The following is a 13,356-nucleotide window of genomic DNA, read 5'->3' on the forward strand; positions in this document are numbered from 1 at the left end:
GAGGAACATGTGGCCTTTTCACAACAGAAAAACTGGCCACAGTCTTTATGACGGCGTGGGGGCATAGTCCGAAAAACTGAGAATCCAGCCCCTGGTGCATCGATGAGGTTGAGGGACAAGTGGAGAAGACGATGGGTGGGTTGAAGGATATGGGAAAGAAGTGGGTAGTTGGGTTGAGGGATATTGCAAGAAGGTGGGGGGGGGGCGGGTAAGGATATGGGGAAGAGGTGGGGAAGTAAGCTTTGGGGCTTGTTCAGTAGATATTTATTTCTTGTGCATGGGAGCACAAAGCAGAGGAGGATGAAAGAATTGAGGTTTAGATCGTGACCAAATAGAATGATCCATCTTGGGCTCCTCTTGAGGTCCCCAGCATCACAGATGTTTGCCTTCAGCCAATTCAGTTTGCCCAATGTTCAGCACCATTCACGACTCCTTGGGTATTGAAGAGTCCATGTCCAAATGCTGCAATACCTGGACAATGTCTAGGCCTGGGCTGATGAGTGACAAGTAACATTTGCACCATGCGTGTATCAGGCAATGACCATCTCCAACAAGAGAAAATCTAACCACCGTCTCTCTTTAAAAAAATAAAGACGGGGAGAACGTGCAAACTCCACACGGACAGTGACCCAGAGCTGGGATCGAACCTGGGACGTCGGCGCCGTGAGGCAGCAGGGCTAACCCACTGCGCCACCGTGCTGCCCGAACAATCATCAGTGTCATTACTATCACTGAAACTCCCACTTATTAATATCCTGGGGGTTCCCATTGACCAGAAACTGAACTAAACTAATCAGGCGAGCAAGTCAGAGGCTGGGAATCCTGCGGAGAGTAACTCACCTCCTAACTCCCCAAAGCCTGTCCACCATCGGCAAGGCACAAGTCAGGAATGTGATGGAATACTCTCCACTTGCCTGGTTGAGTGCAGCTCCAACAACACTGAAGACGCTTGACACCATCCAGGACAAAGCAGCCCCGCTTGATTGGTACCCCTTCCACAAACATCCAATCCCTCCACCACCGATGAACAGTGCGTGCCATCTACAAGATACTCTGTAGGAACACTTCAAGGCTTCTTAGGTATCAGCTTCCAAACCCATGACTGCTACCATCTAGAACGTCACGGGCAGCTGATACCGAGGAACACCACCACCTGGGTCCCCTCCAAGTCACTCACCATCCTGACTTGGAAATGTATTATCGTTTTTTCACTGTCACTGCGTCACAATTCTGGAATTCTCTCCCTGACATCATAGTGGGTGTACCTACACCCCAGGGACTGCAGCGAATCAAGAAGGCAGCTCACCACCTTCTCGAGGAGAACTAGAGATGGGAAATAAATGCTGGCCTAACCAGTGACACCCACAGTCCGTAAATGAATAAAAACAGATCTGAAAGATTGAATGACCTCCTGTTCCTATTTCAGGTTTAATAACATTCTATAGGGCAACATGTGGGGCAGTGGTTAGCACTTAGACTGCGGCACTGAGGACCCAGGTTCGAATCCCGGCCCTGGGTCACTGTCCGTGTGGAGTTTGCACATTCTCCCCGTGTTTGTGTGTGTTTCACCCCCCACAACCCAAAGATGTGCAGGGTCGGTGGATTGGCCATGCTAAATTGCCCCTTAATTGGAAAAAATGAATTGGGTACTCAAAATATTTTAAAAATAAAATAATAACATTCTATTACGGCACTTTTCTGAATAAATTTAATAATGAATAGGGAAACCAACATTGCATGAGCATATCTCAGAATCAGTATTTTTAAAATTCATTCTGAGGATGTGGGCCACGCTGCCGTGACTGACATTTATTGCCCATCCTTTGTTGCTCTGAAATGCTGATGGTGCGCCCTTTTCAGAGTGCACTTCAACTCAAATCACATTGATGTGGGTCTGGAGTCAGAGGACAGAGTGAGCAAGGAAATCCAATGTTTGCTCAGAAGCTAAGTTGAAAATGGTGCCTGTTGCATGTAGCCTGCACAGACCCAAAAATGTCAAACACTTTATCTATTTTAATATATTTTTTGAGTTTAACTTCCATGCCTGCACCATCTATGTCTCAGTGTATTATCAAAATTATGCTGTTATCAGCAGAGGCCAGACTTTTGCCTGCGGTTTTCCAGCTCAATGCCTGGGAGCAGCAGGAGCCTGGAGGCCCCCATTGTGGCTTGCTTAGTCACCCTACTTCAGTGATGCACATACTGATCTGATAGCATGTCTTGGGCGGCCAGTCCAATACACAGAAAAACTCAGCTATCCCTGCCCTTCCCCAGCTCCACCCCATCTTCACCCGATCCACAGCCTTGAACAGTCAACAGTTGAAAGGAGGGGAAGCAATTTGGAGTTGTTGGTCCAAGTGCAGAGTTTTGTTCAGGACAAATCTACACCACAAACTAGTACCAATCTGAAAAAAAGTATATTTGTCAAAAGGAATACTTGTTCAAGGAACTGTTGTAGAGTGATGGAGGAGGACTACCAGCCTGGAGGTAAGTAAACTAAGAAAGAAAGACTTGGATAGCACCTTTATAACTGTCTGTGTGGAGTTTGCACATTCTCCCCGTGTCTGCATGGGTCTCATCCCCACAACCCAAAGATATTGCCCCTTAATTGGAAAAACATAATTAGGTACTCTAAATTCATATTAAAAAAACATCTTTATAACCAGTGGGCGTCTCAAAGTGCTTTACAGTCAATGAAGCACTTTTTGAAGAGTGGTCACTGTTCTGAGAAACATGACAGCCAATTGCTGGCCAAACTCCCGCAAACAGCAATGTGATCATGACCATGTAATCTGATTTGGGTTATTAGTGCTGTTGATTGAGGAGTAAATATTGGCAAGAATACTCTCTGACACAGGGAAAATTCAGAATGTCGAATTCACCTAACAAGCACGTCTTTCGGGACCTGTGGGAGGAAACCAGAGCACCCGAAGGAAACCCACGCAGACACATGGAGAACGTGTAGACTCCACACAGACAGTGACCCAAGCCGGAATCGAACCTGGGACCCTGGTGCTGTGGAGCTACACTGTGCTCCTAGCCGAACAGGCACTGAGTGTGGCAAGTAGGGGCTTTTCACAGTAACTTAATTGCTGTGATAATGTAAGCCTACTTGTGACACTAATAAAGATGATTATTATTATTATTATTACTATCCTCCCTCAAAAAAGTGCCAGGGGATCTTTTACATCCACCTGAGATGGCAGATGGGGTCTTGTTTTAAAATGTAATCCAAACAGCAGCTCGTCTGGCAGTGCAGTTGGGATTCGGTGGATGCTGAGCAGGAATGTAATGGCATCCTCCCTACCCCCACTTGCTCAAGGGGGCACTGAGGGCAATAGTGGCATCCTTGTTAGGTAAAATTCCACAAAGAACCGTAGCCATCCCTCTCCATTGGGGAGAGACAATTGGTTATAAATAACCAGAAGGGTAGCACCCCGCAAGTGTGGGGCAAGTCGAGGAGGCAGGAATCCATGAGCTACCAGGGCCGATGCAGGGATAGACCCTACGCCGCTGGCATCATTCTGCAACACACTCTAGCCAGGGATCGCGGAGAGGTGACATTGGTTTAGAGGGAGGGAGCAAAATAATTGGGGAGCGTAATCAGGGGAGCGAGAGAGAATAGTTGGGTGTGTCAGTGCATATTGATCAGGATGAGGAATGGATGTTCATTGGGGGTGAATATTGATTGGTGCTTCGTCATCCGGAGGGTGGGCTCAGTGAATACTGATCAATCAGAAGTAAGTTCAACCTAATATGGAGACCTTGAATGGGATTATTTTGAATGTACTTTTGCTCAGCATAGGGGGCGTGATTTGCCAGGTTCACTAGCCCCACCAAAGAGGAAAGTTCATAACCTTCATCCCTGTGAAGTAGATAGGTTGGGCAGCACGGTAGCACAAGTGGATAGCACTGTGACTTCACAGCGCCAGGGTCCCAGGTTCGATTCCCGGGATGGGTCACTGTGTGGAGTCTGCACGTTCTCCCCGTATCTGCGTGGGTTTCCTTTGGGTGCTCTAGTTTCCTCCCACAGTCCAACGACGTGCAGGTTAGGTGGATTGGCCATGATAAATTGCCCTTAGTGTCCAAAAAGGTTAGGAGGGGTTATTGGGTTACGGGATAGGGTGGAAGTGAGGGCTTAATGTGGGTCGGTGCAGACTCGATGGGCCGAATGGCCTCACTCTGCATTCCATGTTCTATGTATAGTGAATAAAAGGAATAACAATTAAAATAAGGGCCGGAACCCGGGGAATCGCCTGGGGCCGGCGTAAATCCCGCCCCCACCGTGGCCGGAATTCTCCGCCACCCGGGAATTGGCGGGAGCGGGAATCACGCCCCGCCGATCGGCGTGCCCCCCCACGGTGATTCTCCGGCCTGCGATGGGCCGAAGTCCCGCCGCTGACAGGCCTCTCCCGCCGGCGGGAATTGGAGCAACTCTGGTGCTGGCGGGATTGGCGGCGCGAGCGGGCCCCTGGGGGGGTGCCCCCACGGTGGCCTGGCCCGCAATCGGGGCCCACGGTGGAGGCCGTGCGGCGGCGGAAGAGACCCCCCTACCGTGCATGCGCCGGTGGTGACGTCAGCGGCCGCTGACGCACCGGTGCATGCGCGGACCAGCAAAGGGCTTTCGGCCAGCCCCGGCGGCGTAGCGCCGTAGGCGCCAGTTTTGGCACTGCCCGGTGGAGCAGAAACCACTCCGGCGCAGGCCTAGTCCCTAAAGGTGCGGAGAATTCCGCACCTTTGGGGAGGCCTGACGCTGGAGTGGTTGGCGCCACTCCGCTACGCCGGGACCCCCCACCGGGTAGGGGAGAATCCCGGCCAAGGTCTATTTCTGCAACTGACACTGGCCTGAGGCTGCACAATGATAATGTAACTTGGAAAAGAAAGAAAAATTACCGGATTAAATTTGGAAAATAAGACTAGTCAACAAATGTAATGTTCAAGGCAAGAATGTGAATGAAGGAAAACACAATGATTTCTAACCTTGAATAAGGGGCGACTGCCATTTTATTTTAATTCCTGAATAAATATCTAATTCCTGTAATTTTCTTTGCAAGAACATTTTTAAAGACAAAAGGTTTGGTTTTCATTTCTTTGACTGACAAATTTTCACACCCGACAGAAACATTCAGGTTCATTTCAATTCCTTTTAATTCTCTGAGGCAGAAACAGAAGTTCAGCCTAATATGGAGGCATCCTTGAATGGGATTATTTTGAATGTATTTTTGCTCAGCATAGGGGATGTAAATTGCCAGGTGGACTAGCCCCACCAAAGAGGAAAGTTCATAACCTTCATCCCTGTGAAGGCATGAATGCTGTTTTTATTTATGTTTTGCATTTGTAGATATGATTTTAGTCCATTAAATGCGTGCTTTATTTTGCATTTGCAAACGTATATATGTTGGCTCTTTCTTTGTCTTGGAGACTCCAAGCAGACAGAGAGGCAGCATGTCTCCCTTGGGGAGGCTGAGTGATTTGCTGCTGGAGGTTTTGGCACGTGGGGGTGGTGGGGGGGGGGGGGGGGGGGGGGGGGGCAAAGGGTTGACGGTGGGGAGGGGGGCAGTGTATCCAGGGTCCCTGGCTGATATGGTCTGCCTGGGAACAGAGGGAGGTGCTGAGAATGGCCAACTGTCTGCCACAAGCCTTCTGTGATTCAGTGCAAACCGGGGCCACATACACACACACACACAGATTGAGAGAGGGAGAGAGAGTGGGCCTTTCCATACGCCTATTGTTGTTTGCTGACAGCTGCCCCCCCTCCACCCCCCCCAACTCTACAGAACAAAAGACTTGGGGAGGCTCGTAGAGAGAGCAGACATTTCCACCTCACTCAGGGCTTTGGCTTGAAGATATAATAAATAAACAAGATTATATTGCTGAAGTGGTTTCATTCTTTGGGTGAGGGATTTCTCGATTTCCCAGCCCACCCCCACCCCCCCTTGGAACAGCTTCTACAAAGGTAAAAAGAAAGCTTCTTTTTACTGTTTCTTGTTTGTGTGTGTGTGTGTGTGTGCGATTGCTCCTCACATTCTTGGTACTTCAATTTGTTTTAACTTGGGCTGCTGAGAGACGTAAAGAGGGAGCCTATAGGCCTGAGGCTGGGATAAAGCTGAGGAGAGCCCTTGTTTGGTACGGCTGTGGGGGGAAGAGAAGGGAAGTGGGGGAGGTTGCTGGTTGCTCTCGTGCCTGACAGAGTCTCAGTGCTGTGGGGGGGAAATTCTGCTGCACCTCTCGTGAGCTATTTGCAGCCAATTTTATTTCAAAAGATAAATATGCAGAAGCTGATTTGGTGGCTTGGCAGGAAGGTTAATTTGAAAAAAAAAGAGCGTCAAGGCCTGGTTCGAAAGGCACAGCCTGGCAGTTATAGACAACAAGTCAAAAATGGGAAGGGGGGGGTTGATGTTGGTTCCCATGTGACATGTTAAACGGGCAATGTTGCAAGAGTTATTAAGCAGATTATCTTATCTAGAAACTGCCAAGAGTCTGTTGCTGTGTGAAGTTTACGCCATTATTTCCCCTTCTACCCCCGACATTCTCAGCCCAGCCTTGCTTTTGTGCTTCTTTCCAACAGGCATCTTAACCCTTTCAGTGCCCTGGCAGAGACTTGAATTGTGTTGAACTTTGCTTGCGTAAAAGGATCATTGTTTTACCCTGGCATCTCAGATTATGCAGGGGGTGACGGCTTGTTTATTCTCTTTGGCAGACAGAGACTCTGGATGTTTGGCGAGCTGTTGAGTGAGAGATTTTTAAAATTCCTTCAGTACTTTTGAAAAATAAATTTAGAGTACCTAATTATTATTATTATTTTTTTTTCCAATTAAGGGGCAATTTAGCGTGGCCAATCCACCTAACCTGCACATCTTTGGGTTGTGGGGGGTGAAACCCACGCAGACACGGGGAGAATGTGCAAACTCCACACGGACAGTGACCCAGAGCTGGGATTAGAACCTGGGTCCTCGGCGCCATGAGGCAGCAGTGCTAACTACTGCACTACGTGCCACCCCTTCCTTCAGTACTTTTGAGCCACTTAGCACCAACTGTTTCAGTGTTTGCTGTTTGTGAAATAGGTTTAAAACTAGCTAATAATAAATAATTATCCGTCTCGGGTTAAGGCACTGCCCTCCCCTCCTGTCTCCCACAAAAATAATTTAAAACTAAATTTTTTGGTGAATTCTTGGCGGACCTATCTTCCAGAATGGCGATCAGGGTTCTCAGTACTCAGGGGCTCTGTACCAAATGGACCGAGCACCTGAAGCAGGTAGGCAGATGCTCTTGGTCATTGAAGATATATCTGCTGGAACAGCTGGGGGGGGGGGGGTGAGTTTTTCCTGATGAATTTGTTTTGGTATATGCTGCCTGAAGATGCCAGTGATAACCTCTGTTGTCATGGTTATAAAACAAGTAAAAATACTGTCACGTCAGCTCCTCAAGTTCAAACCTCTGCATGACTTCATCCCTCCCTATCTCTGTAATCCCCTCCAGCCCTCCGAGATCTCTGTGTTGCATCAATACCAGCCTCTTGTGCATCCCTGAGTTTTATTGAGTCACCATAGGTAACTTTTCCTTCAGCTGTCTGGGCCCGAAGCTTGAAATTCCCTACGTAAACCTCTCTGCCTCTCTCTATCCTTCTTTAACATGCTTGTTATAACCTATCTTTTTGACCAAACCTTTGATTATTCTTCCTAATATCTCCCTTTTTGGTTCAGCTTCAAATCTTGTCTGATTTTGCTCAGGATGTTTTACAATGTTAAAGGCTCTGAATCAATATTAGTTGTTGCAGCTACATTGGTGAAAGTCCAACCCTGAATCAGATGGTTAAGACTGAGAGCAGGTTCGATCCCCACTCTAGCAGACCTCGACAAGGCCTCGACAGGGGCCTCACGGTAGCATGGTGGTTAGCATAAATGCTTCACAGCTCCAGGGTCCCAGGTTCGGTTCCCGGCTGGGTCACTGTCTGTGCGGAGTCTGCACGTCCTCCCCGTGTGTGCGTGGGTTTCCTCCGGGTGCTCCGGTTTCCTCCCACAGTCCAAAGATGTGCGGGTTAGGTGGATTGGCCATGCTAAATTGCCCGTAGTGTCCTAAAAAGTAAGGTTAAGGGGGGGTTGTTTGGGTTACGGGTATAGGGTGGATACGTGGGTTTGAGTAGGGTGATCATTGCTCGGCACAACATCGAGGGCCGAAGGGCCTGTTCTGTGCTGTACTGTTCTATAAAAGGCAATAATAAGGACCTGTAATAGGGCCAGCAATATCATCCAGGATTTCCCACTGCTGATTTAACAGGGTGATGGTGACATAGTGGTCATGTCACTAGACTAGGAATCCAGAGCTCCAGCTATTGCTCTGGGTGCAGGGGTTCAAATCCATCATGGCAACTGGTGGAATTTAGATTCAATTTAATAAAATCTGGAATTAAGTAATGATAAAACTATTGTCGATTGTTGTAAAAACCCATCTTGTTTGCTAATGTCCTTTAGGGAGGGGAATCTGCCGTCCTTACCTGGTATGGCCTACATGTGACCAAATATTCGGTTGACTCTTAACTTCCCTCTGAAATGACCAAGCAAATGATCAGGGGGCAATTGGGGATGGGTCAGAAATGCTGGCCTTGTTGACCATGCCCATATCCCATGACAAAATTTTAAAATATCAGTAACAGCACTGTGGGAGAAATAAATGGGTATATGTGTTTCCAACAGATAGATCTGAGGAGGTAGACAGACCCTTGGTTTAACATCCCATCTGAGGGATCTCCAGAAAAAGTAGACGTTATTGCTGATAGAGTTAAATGAGAAAGGATGGGTGGAGGCTCAAGAGGAACAGAAAAGTTGGTACGGATTTGGTTATATAGAATGGGCTGTTTCTATACAGTATATTCCATATCGTTGATTTTTATTTGTGTGAAATATATTTGTAAACTCTGTGACTACGAGGGTAGCACTCTCACCTTAGACTGTAGCTGTAGATTCAAGTTCCACTCCAGAGACTGAGACCCATTATCCAGGCTGACACAATTACTTCTGCTTTGATTGTATGGGCATCACTGATTGAACCAACATTTATATCCTGGAGCAGTGCTGAGAGACTGCTGCACTGTCAGGGATGTTGTCTTTCAGATTGAATGTTAAACTGGCCTCGCTGCTCTCTAAAGTAGATGATAAAGATTCCACAGCATCATGTTGAAGTTGAGCAGGGAATTTCCCCCCCCAGTGCACTGGCCAATATTTATCCCTTAACAAAACAAATTATCTACTCGTTATCTTGTTGCTGTCTGTGGGAGCGTGCTGTGTGTAAATTCCCATTTCCGATATCACAACACACACACACACACACACACAGTGTTTGATGGGGACAGTGTAGAGGGAGCTTTACTCCGTATCTAACCCCGTGCTGCACCTGCCCTGGGAGTGTTTGATGGGGAGAGTGCAGAGGGAGCTTTACTCTGTATCTAACCCCTTGCTGCACCTGCCCTGGGAGTGTTTGATGGGGAGAGTGCAGAGGGAGCTTTACTCTGTATCTAACCCCTTGCTGCACCTGCCCTGGGAGTGTTTGATGGGGAGAGTGTAGAGGGAGCTTTACTCTGTATCTAACCCCGTGCTGCACCTGCCCTGGGAGTGTTTGATGGGGACGGTTTAAAGGGAGCTTTACTCTGTACCTAACCCCGTGCTGTACCTGTCCTGGGAGTGTTTAATGGGGACAGTGTAGAGGGAGCTTTACTCTGTATCTAACCCCGTGCTGTACCTGTCTTGTGAGTGTTTGATGGGGACAGTGTAGAGGGAGCTTTACTCTGTATCTAACCCCGTTCTGTACCTGCCCTGGGAGTGTTTGATGGGGACAGTGTAGAGGGAGCTTTACTCTGTATCTAACCCCGTGCTGTACTTGTCCTGGGAGTGTTTGATGGGGACAGTGTAGAGGGAGCTTTACTCTGTATCTAACCCCATGCTGTATCTGTCCTGGGAATGTTTGATGGGGACAATGCAGACGTAACTTTATTTTAGAACAATGAGTAGCACTGTTGCTTCACAGCTCCAGGGTCCCAGGTTCAATTCCAGGCTTATTCATTGTCTGTGTGGAGTCTGCACGTTCTCCCCGTATCTGCGTGGGTTTCCACCGGGTGCTCCGGTTTCCTTCCACAAGTCCTGAAAAACGTGCTGTTCGATAATTTGGACGTTCTGAATTCTCCCTTGGTATACCAGAACAGGCGCTGGAATGTGGCGACTCGGGGCTTTTCACAGTAACTTCATTGCAGTGTTAATGTAAGCCCGCTTGTGACAATAAAGATTATATTACTTTGTATCTAACCCCGTGCTGCATCTGTCCTGGGAGTGTTTAACGAGACGATGTAGAGAGATATTTAGTCTGCGAATGCTTGATGGTGCATGTAGAACTTAAGAAACATTTTTCTGACACATCTGGTCTTGCAAGACTGGAATTTTCTATAGCTTCAGGCCATGTTTTAAAAAATATTCTTTCAAGAGATGTGAGCATCTCTGGCTAGGCTAGCATTATTGCCCATCACAAATTGTCCTTGCGAAGGCGGTGTCGAGCTGCCATTCTGAACCAGTGCAGTCCATGTGGTGTAGGTACACCCTCAGTGCTGTTAGGGTGGGGGTTTCAGGATTTTGACCCAGCGACTGAAGGCACAGTGATATATTTCCCAGTCCGGATGATCTGTGGCTCAGAGGGGAACTTGCACGTGATGGTGTACCCATGCATTTGCTGCCCTTGTCTTTATATGTGGTAGAAGTTTGCTGATCTGGATGGTGCTGTTGAAGGAGCCTTAGTGAGTTTGTGCAGTGCACCCCGAAGATGGTAAACACAGTGGCCAATGTGTGTCAGTGGCGGAGAGAGTGAATTTTGAAGATGGTGGAAGGGGTGGATGAAGCGGGGCTGCTTTGTCCTGGATGATATTGAGCTTCTTAAATGCTGTTGGGCTGCAATCACCCAGGCAAGTGGAGAGTATTCCATCACACGCCATGTAGATGGTGGACAGGCTTTGGTGAGTCAGGATGTGAGTTATTTGCCGCAGGATTCCTAGCGTCTGACCTGCTCTTGTAGCCATAGTATTTACATGGCTAGTCCAGTTTCTGGTCAATGATAACTCCTGGATGTTGATAGTGGAGATACCATGAAATGTCAAGGAATGATGGTTGAATTATTTTCTTGTTTGATATGGTCATTGCTTGACACTTGGGTGGCACAAATCTTACTTGCCACTTATCGACCCCCCAAGCCTGACTATTGTCCGGGTCGTGCAGCATATGGACATGGACTGCTGAGGAGTTGCGAATGGTGCCGAACATTGTTCATTTTAACAATATTTTCATAGTATGTGGGCGTCACTAGCAAGGCCAGCATTTGTTGCCCATCCCTAATTACCCTGAACTAAGTGGCTTGCTTGACCATTTCAGAGGGCAGTTAAGAGTCTATCACATTTCTGTGGGTCTGAAGTTACGTGTCAGCCAGACTGGGTAAGTTTGGAAGATTCCGTTCCCAAAAGGACATTGGTGAACCTAATGGATTTTTACATCAACCGTGATAGTTTCATGGTCACTATTACTTTTAAAATTAATTTAAGAGTACCCAATTATTTTTCTTCCCAATGAAGGGGCAGTTTAGCGTCACCTATCCACATCTTTGGGTTGTGGGGGTGAGACCTACGCAGACACTGGGAGAATGCGCAAACTCCACTTGGGCAGTGACCCGGGGCCGGGATTCAAACCCGGGTCCTTGGCGGTGTGAGGCAGCAGTGCTAACCACTGCTCCATAATGCCACCCATGTTCACCATTACTGAGACTAACTTTCAATTCCAGATTTAATTAATTAAATTTAAGTTATCAATGAACAATCCCACTTCTGCCCTTATGATGGAGGGAAAGTCATTGACGAAGCAATTGTTAATGGTTGGGCCTGGGACACTATCCTGAGAAACTCCAGAAGCGATGTCCCAGGGCTGTGATGATTGGCCTCCAACCACCACAGCCATCCTCCAATAAGCACCGGTGATTATTGGACTAGATAGTTGAGATGGACTGGAGATACTCTGTGGCCCCCATGAAGGAGCGATTGGCAGAGAGGAAAAAGTTTCAGTGGCAGGTTAACCAGTTGACAACGGGTAAGGCGGTGCGGCACCTGCGGGGGCGAGTGTAAGTATGGGGGAGAAGGTGAGTCATATGTTGGCCACCAGTTGCAGCATCAGGCAGCGTCCAGAGAAATTTTTCAGGTGAGGGCGGAGAAAGGAGGTGGTGTCGGAGCCGGAGAGGATAAATGAAATGCTTGAAGCTTTCTACGAGAGGTTGTACAGGGCTGAGCCGGTGGGGGAAGTGGAGGATTTGGGGCAGTTTCTGGATGGGTTGGAGTTCCAATTGTTGGAGGAGGGGAAGAGGCAGGCATTGGAGGAGCTGTTGGGTTTAAAGAAGGTGATGGAGTGCATTAGTAGGATGCAGCCGGGGAAGGCCCTGAGGCTGGTCGGTTTTTCGGCGGAGTTTTACAAGCAGCTTGCGACGGAGTTGGCCCCTTACATGGTGGGTGTGCTTAGTGAGGCAATGAAAAAAGGAGAGTTTCCGGCTACCTTTGTGCAGGCGTCAATTTCGTTGATCCCAAAAAAGGGGAAGGACCCACTCTAATGTGGGATTTGATGGTTGTACGTGTTATATGGTGACTGTCCGAACAAATGAGACGGGTTTGGGGTGTTTTGGGTTGCATAGGGGACGAGACAGGGGTGCCCGATGTCACGTTATTGTTTGCATTGGTGATTGAGCCCTTGCCGATGTACCTTTGGGCATCCGCTGAGGAATTGTGAGGGGGCAGGGAGCACCGGGTATCACTGTATGCAAACAACCTGTTGTCTGTGTTGGACCCGTGGAATGTATGGGAAGAATTATGAGCTTGTTGGAGAGATTTGGGACTTTTTCTGGCTATAAGTTGAACGTAAGGAAGAGTGAGGTGTTCCCGGTGAACGCAGCGGGATGGGGGGCAGACCTGGGGGTGCTACCGTTTAAGGTGGCAAGGGAGCGGTTTAGAGCAGCACTGTAGCACAGTGGTTATCTCTGTGCTTCACAGCTCCAGGGTCCCAGGTTCGATTCCCGGCTTGGGTCATTGTCTGTGCGGAGTCTGCACGTTCTCCCCGTGTCTGCGTGGGTTTCCTCCGGATGCTCCGGTTTCCTCCCACAGTCAACGGATGTGCAGGTTAGGTGGATTGGTCATGCTAAATTGCTCCTTAGTGTCCAAAAAGGTTAGGTGGGGTGACTGGGTTACGGGGATAAGGTGGAGATGTGGGCTTAGGTAGGGTGCTCTTTCCAAGGGCTGGTGCAAACTCGATGGACTGAATGGCCTCCTGCACTGTAAAGTCTATAATATTA

General features: G+C 48.2%; 1 protein-coding gene across 10 annotated transcripts in view; it reads left to right on the top strand.

The window, feature by feature from the left end:
* The window catches only part of ldb1a (LIM domain binding 1a), a 124,925-nt gene that overhangs the window by 54,580 nt on the left and 56,989 nt on the right, over positions 1–13,356 (top strand). For 2 of the 10 annotated variants that reach the window (XM_038821477.1, XM_038821480.1), the window contains exon 1: positions 5,793–5,956. The exons of 6 other annotated variants lie outside the window; for them this stretch is intronic. Coding sequence is in view for 2 of the 4 variants with exons in the window: in XM_038821475.1 (XP_038677403.1) it covers positions 2,463–2,487 (25 nt within the window). In the remaining 2 variants the exon portion in view is untranslated. Of the gene's footprint in view, positions 1–2,329; positions 2,488–5,792; positions 5,957–13,356 lie in introns of those variants that run through there. 2 more of the 10 variants (XM_038821475.1, XM_038821472.1) reach the window with 2 other exon arrangements.

This window comes from Scyliorhinus canicula, chromosome 16 (assembly GCF_902713615.1).
Source record: "Scyliorhinus canicula chromosome 16, sScyCan1.1, whole genome shotgun sequence".
In the NCBI taxonomy this organism is placed as follows: Eukaryota; Metazoa; Chordata; class Chondrichthyes; order Carcharhiniformes; family Scyliorhinidae; genus Scyliorhinus; species Scyliorhinus canicula.